This window comes from Lycium barbarum, chromosome 7 (genome assembly GCF_019175385.1).
Source record: "Lycium barbarum isolate Lr01 chromosome 7, ASM1917538v2, whole genome shotgun sequence".
Lineage (NCBI taxonomy): Eukaryota > Viridiplantae > Streptophyta > Magnoliopsida > Solanales > Solanaceae > Lycium > Lycium barbarum.
The window spans coordinates 126,991,411-127,004,310 of NC_083343.1; the positions used below are offsets into that span (position 1 = coordinate 126,991,411).

Here is a 12,900-nt window from a genome sequence, read left to right on the forward strand (position 1 = left end):
TTTGGGTTTTATGAACTGTATTCTTGCATGTTCCAGTATGATTGTTCCATACTTTTTAAGGTGTAACATTAATCTACCCCTTTAGAAGCTTGCTACCCATATTTGTGATAAGTAACACATTTCTTTATTACTTTTTTGCACATTTTTATAGTATTAACTAATGTTAGCAGGCAGTTGAATAATCTTAAATTTGGTTTGACGTATATTCGTAGTTTCTCCATATATTACAGCTAGGTGTTATATATAAACAATCCTTTTCTTCTGTTTAAATTCTTTCCCGGTCTGTTTCTATTTCTTTCACAGACGATAAGTTTTAAATCAACACAAGCAAGGCATATCGTATTGAATCAGGAAATGACAGGAATTAGCTATAAAATTCGTCACTAGTCTTTCGCTAAATAGCCTATAGCTAACAAGCATGATTTATTATAATCCATCATTAAATAAGATTAGCGATGGATTTTTATTGTTTAACCACAAAAGTTATATATTCGTTGATAATTTCAATTATTTTTTTCTATAGTGACCAGAATCGAACCCCCTCTATTATTGTTGTCAGGCAAATGTATAATGTATTACTTTGATCCAACGTACAATTTGTTAGAAGTAGGTTTTGTCTTGTCTCTTTCTTCTCATTAGTTGGATAGATTTGGAACCTTTTTCTCATTAACAGTGGAAGTCATGGAGAAAAAAGGAAGAGGGAATGGGAGCAGCAAGGAGGCAGAAGGAAGAAGAATCATTATGATTATAAGGCTGCATTTATTTGGTTTGGTAATGAGTCATGACAAGGAGTAGATCAATGATTATTACTCATTTCTGACAAGGTGGAAAACAGATGAGCTCTAAATACTAGTCAACATTATCATTACCTTTTTTTAAAAGACATGTTTTTTATATTAAAAAGGTGTTCGGATCAGCATACATCCAGGTTGACTATTCTCTCTAAAATAGTATTATATCTTCTATCAGTACATACATAAGTTTGCCTTCCAAAATCTACACAAATAAAATGAAAAAATCACCTAATATCTTTAATTATTATTAAAATTTGAACTCTGACCCGTGATCTCCCATAATTTTCATCCATTTTATTGACGGATAGGCCAACCTTGATTACCTATTTTTAATGTTTTATAAGCTCCGTTGTTGCATTTACTAGTGTAATGCTCCCATACTATGTAAGGTAACCATTCCACCCCTTTAGAGGCTCCCCATATTGTGTTAATAAATCACACGTGCATTTCTTTATTAACCTTTTGGCACATTTTCTGTCTTAACTTTAATATTAAAAAGACAGTGCAATGAGCGAATAATTTTGAATTCACTTAGGGTTCAAGAAAGAGTCGCTTTCTAAAGGCGTGTAATGTCCGCTACTTACTATGAGACATATATTAGTGGTTGATTTTATGACTCAGGCTCATGACCTATAACTCATACTAAGATAATTTTCTCAAATTAGTTTTGCTTTTATTGAAATTTGAACTGAAGACGTCTCACTTTGTTGACCAGTAGACCACAAAGTGCAAGTTTGACTTTTCAAGTGTCTTTCGGGTATAACAGTTTATATTGAAGCAAGTAGTCTGAATGTAAACTTTATTTTATTTTTATATAGGAGCAGTTTTTTAGGGAATTAAACAGCTATAGCAAGTGTGCAGGGCAATTTTATGTTCGAATTTACGACGTTTCTGAGATGGCAGGAAAACAAATCATTAAACTACTTTCATACCATATGATCTTTCTGCCAAGGTTTGACTTCTGGATTTTGATAGCATTGAGCACTCTAGATTCTTTTGAGCTGCATCATTACTGAAGGATTCATCATTCCATCTGTGACCTTATTTCCTTCTCATAATATATATATATATATATATATATATATATATATATATATATATATATATATATATACATATATATACGTGTGTGTGTATATATATATATAACAAAGTAGCTCGGTGCATGAAATATATCCAGGAGTACTATTCAAACAGGGACCAGAAAAGATATTGCATCCTGAGGAATGTAATATAGAGCCTCATCCATAACCACCTGTGCAAGTTTCTCTGCATGTGGCTTGTCGTGCTTTTCGAGGCCTTGCCCGTGACTCATCATGGGAGAAGAAGAACGCATGCAAACTTGTAAAAGAAGGAGCGGCTCTCGTCCCTAAATAACATTCCAGTCATAGTTTACTTTCTTTCTAACATAAAATATACCGTGATGTAAGCATCAATTGTTGATTCGAATAGATATAGTTTTTTTTTAAAAACAATAATGCATTCAAAATAGCGGATTGAAAATATGAATGAATGGCAATATTTAAGATTCCAATTAACACACACCAAATAGCGAATCAGAAAATACCATACACCTATATTTATGCATTGCATATTGCAAGGTGCAAGGTGTGTGGTCATAAAACATATGTATAATAATAATGCAATTAAAGTGGCATAAACAAGAATTAGTTGCCATCGATATTGATCGACTTAAGTATTTCAAAGTCAAAAGAGAGGCAACAAAGGCAAGAATTAGGCAATATAATGCTTCCTATACGTTCAAAAAAATTCTCTTATTTTACGTAGTCACTATTTCTAATGAATTACTGAAATGTAACTAGCAAAAGATATATAATTAGCTATTCCAATTCATTTATTGCTTGCTCAGCTTTCCTCCGATCTACTTTTGCTTCTTTATTACTTTCTCTGTTCCAATTCATGTTTCTTAATTACTTTTCACAAGATTCAAAATTGTTCTTTACATTCTTAAATTTCTGTGTCGATCAGTCAAAACTAAAACAAACATAAATGGCTGCAGTATCTAATTACTAATGTACCTGTAAAATTCTTTATCAGATTTTCTGATGAACCATTCTTCATGCTTTCGATGATCTCGTAAATTATTCTCCTTTAGAACTCTTTCAGCTTCTTCCATCAAAACATTGATAAATCTTTCAAACTCTTGATCATCCTCAAAAAGACTTTTTATTGCATGATCATCTTGTCCATTATGAATCATTGACTTCCCTTCTTTCCCCTTTTTCAATAGATCAGTTTCTTGACCTTTTTGATAATAATCATTGTCATGATCATGCATGGAATCTTTTAAATGAGAATTTCCTTTCATATTAACCCTAAAAAGCACATGATCATCAGTTTCTGAATTAATTTTCATCTCGAGATTATCAAGAATGGAATCTTTAGCAAGGCAAGTTTTAGACTTGGAGCTTCTTCTTGCGCAGTACCCTTTCATGATCCCTTCCTTCTTGGCAAAATTTGTACACTTATTCCCACTTGAAACCCTATGCAATTTATTCTTGAACCTTTGGTAATTCAGTTCTCTACTATAACCTTCTAAAACCCCTAAAGGATTATACACCATGGATATTTTATTGCCCTTCATGAACAAAGTCACAAACTATAAAAGAAAAAAAAGAAAGGAAATTGCAGGAAAATTAAGAGTATGATTCGGCAAGGGTTAATGAAAATGTGGGAGGGTTTGTTTAATATATATCCAGTTGATGATCAATGAGTAAATTTATGGTTCCATTTAGAGAAGAGCATTGTTTTCTTGTAAGAGTATGATTCGGCAAGGGTTAATGAAAATGTGGGAGGGTTTGTGGAATATATATCCAGTTGATGATCAATGAGTAAATTTATGGTTCCATTTAGAGAAGAGCATTGTTTTCTTGTAGGGTTTTGGCCTCCAAAATTTACTAGGTGTAGGTTAATTTCCTTCCTTTGCTTTTGGCCCAAGCAAAAATTATGAGTCTAGACTTGAGTTACAAGAAAAAGAGCTTAAGTTATTACTATGAGGCGACTAAGCTAGTAAAAGATTTGTCACCTCCTATGTATCTTTACTAAAAACCAATGAAAGATTAGTAAAAAATAAACTAAGAAAATGGAATAAGGAACTTTGGAACCTAGAATCTCAATTAAGCTCAAGTCTAATCCAATGTCATGACTAACCGTCATTAATTATTCATAAGCCAATGTTACCGAAAATCCAAAAGATATATATAGACCCTTCTGAAAATAAAGCAGGTTATATGAGACTTAAAAATAAGTTTGATATTGTAAAAAGAAAGTAATTATATTCAAGGATGTGTATATATAAATTCAAAAAACATGGGAAAATTCTTGAATATTAGATTGACTGCATGTGTATTATACTTAATTTAAAATGATCTGATGGTATTTTTTTTTTACGCAGATAGTGTATAAAAGTCAAACACTTAGGCTCAACCCTGGTTCACATCCTTAAGACATTAATACACATTTTCTTAGCCCCCGTTTGGCCATGAGAATTATTCACTTTATTCCGGAATTTTTTTTTTACTTTTTTCTGGAATCAGCGTTTGGCCATGAGAATTCCGAATACAACTTGAAGTTGTATTCCGGAATACCAAAAACTCAAAAAACTTGTTTTTAAAAAAAAAATCACTTTTTTACAACTACATTTCACCAAAAACTACAATTTCAAAAACTATGGTTAAACACAACTCCAACTTCAAAATTCCAAAAAAATGATTTTTTTTTTTTTTGATATCTATGGACAAACGGGGTCTTAGTGTGGCGTGGCAGCAATATGGGAATCTAATCTGACAGTTAGTCCAACGATGTACTGTTTCAGTTCACCAACTCTGTTTCCTGCAGTTAAATGTTACTTGTGTGTGTAGTTAATATATTATAACGTGTTATATTTATTGTACACTTCTATACTTTCATCTTATTAAAATTACACAAAATAAATTCCCCAACCCCTACTCTAGATTTATGTTCTGTGTCGGTCGCTACTAAAGTGAAATCTTCCATAGTTTAGCGTACATGAGTCAAATTGTATAATTTAAAAGTGTTTTGGGATACTTTACCTTAATGTTTTGAAATAAACTTTTTATTTTAAAAAGTTCTTCAGAGAAATGGTAGATATTATGTGTTGCAGTTTCTTTTAAAAATATAAAACTTCTCAACATGTTGAAAGATAATACAGTCAACGTATATTTTCTTTTGTAGTGAGAATGGACAAGTGGAGCACGGGCAGGGATGTGAGGAGTTATTTATGTATATATAGTTGTGTCTTGTAACTTCTTCCTGCGTTTACTTCTTGATATTTTAAATTTTTTTAGTTCTCCTAGTAAAAATCCTAACGCCCCCACTAAAGTGGATTACTAGTTTGTTTTGCGCAACTTTATGGTTCTGAAGCTTGCAGTTGCTATGAATTATGGTTCTGAAGCTTGCAGTTAATATGAATTTCCTAGACCATCGGACCCGATGAACATAGCAAAGAGTCTTATAACTAAGCTTATATTTTTTCAACTAAGTTAATGCTATGTACATTAAAACTATGCATTGATTTGGTTTCTGCACAAGATCTCAATATAGTACTTTATATAAAATGTATATATCACAAAGTATAAGAAGTTACATACGGAGTATATCAATTTCGAAACAATGAGAACGTGCAATGACAGTCTCTGATAAGAAGTTAACAACTTCAAGAACCCAGCCGACAGTAGCCTTGTGTCATGCCAAACTTTTTTGAACTGACATGCCAACCTTTACAAAAACATGTCGGAAGTTTTGGACCGTCAGGTCAAACTTCAAACCAAAATGTCGAAAGCTTTGGACTGTCATGTCAAACTTCAAACAAATGTGCCGGAAGTTTGGAGTTGCAAGCCAAACTTTAGACGAGAATATCGGAAGTCTGGGACTGCAAGGTCTAACTTCAAACAAATGTCTGAAGTTTACTTGCTCCTCTTATGTTAGGCTATGGCAAGCCACACTTTATATGTGTATGTCTGAAATTCAAACGCGAGGGTCTAAAGTTGATTTAAAACGGTTATACTTGCAAAAATTTAGGAACTTCCGCTATGGCTCAAATGGGGGTCCTGAAATGGGCTCTCTGTTCACTTCCCCCAGAAAGACCTGCAATGGCTGAAGATCCACATAGCCAAAAGCAAAAAGATAACTTTGTATCAACTTTCTGTTCAAAGTTGACACTCAGCAGAATCCTTTTCGGAGGAAATTTATAAATGGACTCCCATAAATCTTTTCAAGATTAGCAGATTCCATTTGCTTCTTAATTTTGTTGAAGAAACCAATGGAGTTCTTCAAGGATCACAGAGAAGGTTAACCCTTTCTTCTGAAGTTAAAGCAATGGAAAGATCTATCATTGCTGGGAGACTATTTTACTTTGAAATAGAACAGATTGCAAGTGCTTCGTCGTGCCATAACACAATAACCACAACAAGTGAATCTATAGAAGTTCATTAAAGATCAAACATGATGAAATTGCTTCATTGCACAGTACTTTCGGGAGAATAATAGTCAAGTTGATTCCAACATCTGATGATCAAAATTTTGATAAAACATGAAGTACAAGAATAGCAACCTAAGAGAAGCTTGAACTAGGGGGTGCGCCACCGAAACCTCCAGCCCCACGCCCAAATCCAGGTCTTCCACCACCACCCTACAGAAATAAAATTATAGTTTAAATTTAATACTGTTCTCAGACGACAAAGGAGCCTAAAATCTTGGGAAAACAAACAAAATTAGATGGTTCTTACTCTAGATTAATCAAGACTAAGAGAGCCAATGATCCAAAAGCAAGAAGAATGAGAGAGCATCCACAAGATTAGTACATTAATTAACAGAAACCCAAACGTTAGAGGACATCAGAACATTAGTGTCCACTAACGAATTGTTTTGAACAGGTAACATTTCCACCACATCAATTGCCATGCGGATCACATATTGCTCAAAGCAAAAAAGTTCAAGGAAATAGACAAGGTGTACCAAGAGTACTAAGCAATCAACATCCTGAAATACATTTTTCTACTTCCATAAAAGTTCAGCGATGGGGAAACCCAAAATGATACGGGCAATATGGGAAGTTCAGCATAGGAGAGAACTAATATGGGGACATCTGAATAAAATCCACCACAGTGCAATATTCTAAAGGGAATCTTTGTAGTGTAACTGTTACCCCATTGGCAGCTATTAAATGCATCAAGGGGGAAAAACAAGGTAGAAAGCAAGATAACAACAACACCAGGATTTTAAAATTCAGCAAGTAAATGACACATTGGCACCAAAGGATTGCAGGAACCTTTTACCGTGGTATGTTTTCCCCCATTTCAATTCCCCTTGAGGTGAAGGAAAGTGACTTTAGTTAAACAGGAAAAAATGAAAGAAATGTTGGTAAGCCTCATGCAATACAGAAAATCTACGAAACGGTGCACGTGCACTCTTATATCAACAACAACAACAACAACAAGAAGCCCAGTATAATCCCACCATGTGGGGTCTGGGGAGGGTAGAGTGTACGTAGACCTAACCCCCACCTTGAAAGGTAGGGCGGCTGTTTCCGAAAGACCCTCGGCTCAAGAGAGGAGACGTGCACTCTTATATCATACTTGATAATCCAGCTAAACGGATTGAAAACATAAGGACGTGAGGGCAACTAAAATAGGTTTTGCTATGTACTAGGGCGGAATTTAAAGTCACTACATAACAATTGCTATTTCATTCCCTACAAGCCTCAATACTAAACATCCTTCGAAAATCTAACACAATAAATAAAGGAAAATCATTTCTACTTACCCTAAATGCAGGCTGGTAGTCAGCTGGAGCTCCACCCTTCTCGCCTCCAAATTCACCAGGTGGACCTCTTGGACCAGCACGATACCCTTCCCTATCACCAAACCTTGGCCTATCACCCTCGAACCTTGGTGGTCCACTGCAAATACAAAGGAAGATACACCAAAATCAATTCAATAACTCAAATATTTATTTTTTCAACTCAAGTAACACATAAGGTTGTGAAAGTTACCGGGGCCTATCGCCTGGAGGTCCACCCATGGGACGACCAAGGGGCTTGGCGGACTTCTTCAAAGTAGCAGGAACAATTTCAGAAGGAAGATTGAGGTAAGTCCTGAGGAACTCAATGCCATCATTGGTAAGATACCAGTAGTAGTGCATCCAAGCAAAGGTCTCACGCACATACTCCTTCGACTTAAAGCTCTGCATCAGCTTGATCACTTGTAGGTTCGGCACATCAATGTTGGGATGTTTTGCCAAATTGTAGTCCTTCTTAGCAAAGCATACTCCCTCTACACCGCCGTAAATGTAAAATTCACAATAAATATCAACATCATTTAACTATTTCCGAAAGCATCCATATATAAAAGGGAAAAGGGTCAAAAATGCCCCTCTACTTTGGGAAAAGGGCTAAAAATAACCTCCGAACTAATTTTGGGTCAAAAATACCCCTCCTGTCATTAAAGTTTTCAAATATACCCCTGTCTTAACGGAAATCCGCAACATAACCCGATTTCATTTTTAAAACCGACCCAAATAAATAAAAAACGCATATGGGTTGCCCGCTCCTATGCCTAGTGGCTCCAGATGTAGGACTCGGGAACAAGTTGGTCGCATATGGGGTTTTTATGTAGTTGGGTCGATTTTAAATGGAGCGGGTTTAAAAATAAAATTGGATTATGTTGCGGATTTCCGTTATGACAGGGGTATATTTGAAAACTTTAATGACGGGAGGGGTATTTTTGACCCAAAATTAGTTCGGAGGATATTTTTAGCCCTTTTCCCAAAGTAGAGGGGCATTTTTGACCCTTTTCCCTACATAAAAACCAGAAGTAATAATGAAAGCCAAACCTTGGAAGAGGTACTTGGAGATCTCTCTCCTGTTCTTCTCTGGGATAATCTGAAAAACATTTTAATGAAATGCATAAACTATTCTGAAAGAGCTATTTTTTCTTTGTAATTAGTCAGTTAGATATTCAAACAAAAGAAAAATTACTTCTTATATGCAAATTAGTACTGATATTTCATAACAACTTTGAGCTATTAGCATGAGACGAAAACAAGAATTTATATTAATTAGTAAAAATCACTAGGAAAGTCATTTAACTTAACAAAAAATAGATTTTTACTTCTTAAACGCAAATTAACACTGCTATTTTCACCACGATTTTGAGCTAAGAACTCACAATTAACGTGTAAAAATCACTAAGAAAATCATTTAGATTTACAAAAAGTATATCTTTACAAAAATCATCACGATATTAATTTGTAAAATTCACTAGGAAAGTAATTAGATTTACACAAAGTATAATTTTACTGCTTAAACGCAAATTAGTACTGATATTTCATTACAATTTTGAGCTATTACCATGGGAAGAAAATAAAAACGTATATTAATTTTGTAAAAATCACTAGGAAAGTCATAAAAAAAAACAGATTTTTACTTCTTAAACGCAAATTAGTACTGATATTTTCATCAAACGTATATTTAACATGTAAAAATCACTAGGAATTAAGAATTAATTTGGTAAATAGAAGCAAACACAACATTATTATTATCCGACTTGAGTAAAACAACATAATATATATCAAAAAGGATATATTTTTTTGGGTCTAGTTACTAGAGATAAATAGAAATAAGAATATCTTAGAGCGAATGTAGAAATAAAAAACATACCATATTGATTTCGTTAGAGAGAAAAAAAAAAAAAAAAAGTGAAGAGTTGCTTGCAGAAAGAGGAAGAAATTAGGGTTTGGCAGAGATTTTAGGACCAAAAAAGCCTGTTCGGATTTGGGCTCTAAATTGTTTTCAACCCGCTATGTGCAATTTGGGCTTGGACAAGGTGATACCCGAGGCTTCTTATCGGGTGGATCGGATGGATAATATCGGTTATCGATTTTTAAATGTTTTAATCTGCTAGCCAACTAATAAGATATAAGTTGGTAGATATCGAGTTTGCAATTATCGGATTGTTATTGAATGGTTTATCGGTTAAATCTAAGAGACAATAAAAATTAACATCGGAATATGTAATCTCACAACTTCCAATTTTTTTTTGCAATTACTTTTGTATATTTTCAGCCATGAGTGACGTTGAGTCACTGTGATTAGAAAAATCAAGAAATGATTGCTTAAATTAAAGCTACAATCTTTAGATGACGAAGAAGTAAATTAAATTCCAACATAATATTGCTTAAAATTTTAACAAATCTCTCACGGAATCGTCACAACCAATTCAAGAAATACGCTAAGAAGTGAATAGAATAGAATACTAAATGGGGCTTTAGCTCTAGGATTTACAAGAGCTATTTTATATACCTAGTGATAAAAATATATAAATATGATAATTCTTAATGGGTTAACAGTTTTATCCAATAAAGAAATTGAGTAATCTGCGCCCGCACCGATAAACCGTTAATTATAAAATTTTAATCCGTTCACCAACAGTTAATCCGATAACCCAATACCAATCCAATTTTGCGGTTGGGTTATCGGTTACGGTTTGATTTTGAACAGCCCTAGCTATACATTATACTATCTCTTTTGCACTATTGTCTTTGTGGTGGTCTTTAGTTTTTGGCCCTCAAAGCAAATGGTGGAAATTTTTTGCGGGAAATAAGTTTATATTTTGGCATCATACAAGTTATACCAACATCCTTAAAGAACTTATGCTGCTCTAGGCATAAGTTCAATTTTAAAGGGCAAAAATTAACGACCAGTCCATTTGAAGGGAAAACCATACAATTTCTTCGTTTCAACCATAAATTATGGATGGTTTACAAGAATGGTCTCAAAAGTGAGTGGTGTTGAACTTTTGACCTCGCGTGTTTCATGGACAAAATTTCAGTTTAACAAGTTTTGACTTTGACCTTGAAGGTTTGTCTATGAAGCAAACAGGGTCAAAAGTTTAAGATCACTCATTTTCAAGGTCATTGAGCGTAATTTTCTAGTAAATTGTAGAGTTTCTACCCAATACGTCATTTTCTTTTGAGTTATTCACAAAAATAATAGAATTTTTGGAATCTTTCAATAACAACAATTTATATAACATAAGTATCATCTTTAAAAAAATTCTAATAAATAAATGGTACTAATAGCCAACTAATGTCCTATTAAATTAGGGATTTAATAGCTTGCGGACTTGTCTCTCTCCCTTTCTTGTTGCTGCCATCCTTTCTTTTATTCTTATCATCATCATCTTCTTCATTCGATGACGATCCTTCTAAAAAATTTCGATGTGTATCAATCTTTAAGTTCAAATACGACCTGAAATGTGAATGTTTAACTCTATTAATTTGTATTGTTTATATTATAAAATGTAATTTTTTGTATTGTTTATGTCTTTAATATTATTATATTATTTTAGGTTGTGTGGCTTCTTTTACAAAATATATAGTATATTATTGGTGGACATTTGTTGTGCATTTTGATGGTTGTGATGTAGGCATCACGCATGTATTGTGCACGTTGAGCTACCAAAGCAATCTGCATTTTGTATGTAAATGATATCAACGCATTCCCAATGGTGAATCTTTGTACCAAGTGGTTGGTTATAATGGTTTCTTCTCATGGACCTTTTTCTTACTGCTATTTCATTGCGCTGCTATACTAAATATTGAATCTTTGTTTCAGTTATTTGCTCAGACCTACCGGTTAACTAGCTGAAATAAATGTTTTTGCCCATGATTTATTACATACATTATTGGTGATGTTTATCATGAACGCAAGTGACATTGGTGTCTTTTCTTATTAATATATTATAGGGACATGCAATGACAAGAGAGTGCACTTATACCTTTTCCTAACAAGTTATTTTAAGGAAAATTAATGAATTCACTCAATGGCATTTCATAGATATTTGAGAAGGTTTAGAAGTGTATCAATATTCATAGACGAGCACAATGTTATTATAAAGGTTTCGGGAAACATTATTTCACTTATAAATACTTTTTACTTCTCTGCACGTATTCTCATCATGAGTCCTAGAAAGTGACTCGACCAACCACAAGTATTTGATGAACATTCTTATGAACTCTTCATTTTTATTAGTTAACGTAAATATACCATTCCTCAATTGAGAAGAGTGAGGCAAAAACTCTCGGATGAGGAAGTAGAAGTATGTTGTGGTGATGATACAAGAGAAAAATCTAATGAAAGAACTCTACTTCCACTACAAGAAAAAATATACTCGATTTGACAACAATTTATATACTCGATTTGACAACAATTTTTTTTTTATTGCCATAGATTGATTATTGTTGCAAAAAGTACTTTTGACAACAAAAAAAAATTGTTGCATAGACTTTTCCCAACGGCTGTTATTGCAACAACGCGCAACAACTCTTTTTGTTGTTGCCAAAAGTATTTTTTGCAAGAATAATCAATACTATGGCAACAAAAAAGTTCATTTGTCAACAATAAAACTAAGTTGTTGCCAAATATTAAATTTTTTATTGCCATTTCTATACTTTCTTGTACTGTTCCTCTTGAAAGGGTGGCACCTAGTCTTACAAAAGGTGATACACTGATTGAGGGTGACACCTTTTTGGCCACTCTTGAGAGGCTTGTGGGATTGCAACAATCGGTGTACACATTTCTTTGGCATGAAGAATTCTACTTCTTTTGTGATGAAGTTTGTGATGAAGATGAAGTTTGTGATGAAGAGAAGGATGTGATTATGTGTTTCGAAATCAATATTGGCAATGTCTAGGATGTATTTGGGAAATCATACCTTTTTTGTGATTGTGTATTTTGACCAAAAAGAATGTGTATGTGTCATCGTGGTGAGCAATGCATCTTTTTTTTTCTTTCAAAATATATGTATTTTAATTCATTAATGCTACAATCAGAATTATAGAGATATAACCGTTATATCAGTGTCAACTTTTCAACAGAAAAAGATGTCATTAAAGTATTCGGCCTTTTTAGTTTTTAACGAAATATACTTCAATTTTACATATTCAGTTTTTGACAGTCTGTCCATCCTCTTGATTGTTGATGAAGTTGCACTTCTTCTCCCTTTCTTTCCTCATAGACCCCTTTCTTTCCTTCACTTCTTTCTTGTTCCTTAGAACTTCAAGATAT

General features: G+C 33.6%; 1 protein-coding gene across 1 annotated transcript; it reads right to left on the bottom strand.

The window, feature by feature from the left end:
* Positions 1–6,265: 6,265 nt before the first annotated feature.
* Positions 6,266–9,616, bottom strand: LOC132604292 (small ribosomal subunit protein eS10z-like). Its single transcript, XM_060317739.1, has 5 exons — positions 9,493–9,616; positions 8,667–8,715; positions 7,828–8,107; positions 7,599–7,734; positions 6,266–6,465 (listed from the first exon to the last, which is right to left on the bottom strand). Exons 1-5 carry the CDS (start codon positions 9,493–9,495, stop codon positions 6,388–6,390), a joined length of 546 nt encoding a protein of 181 aa, XP_060173722.1. The 5' UTR covers positions 9,496–9,616; the 3' UTR covers positions 6,266–6,387.
* Between the last annotated feature and the right edge of the window lie 3,284 nt (positions 9,617–12,900).

Coding starts and splice junctions, on each gene's coding strand:
- LOC132604292 (XM_060317739.1), bottom strand. Junction 8,108..8,666: donor CTCCAAGTACCTCTTCCAAG/GTTTGGCTTTCA, acceptor ACGGCGGTGTAG/AGGGAGTATGCTTTGCTAAG. Junction 6,466..7,598: donor ACTACCAGCCTGCATTTAGG/GTAAGTAGAAAT, acceptor TTATTTCTGTAG/GGTGGTGGTGGAAGACCTGG.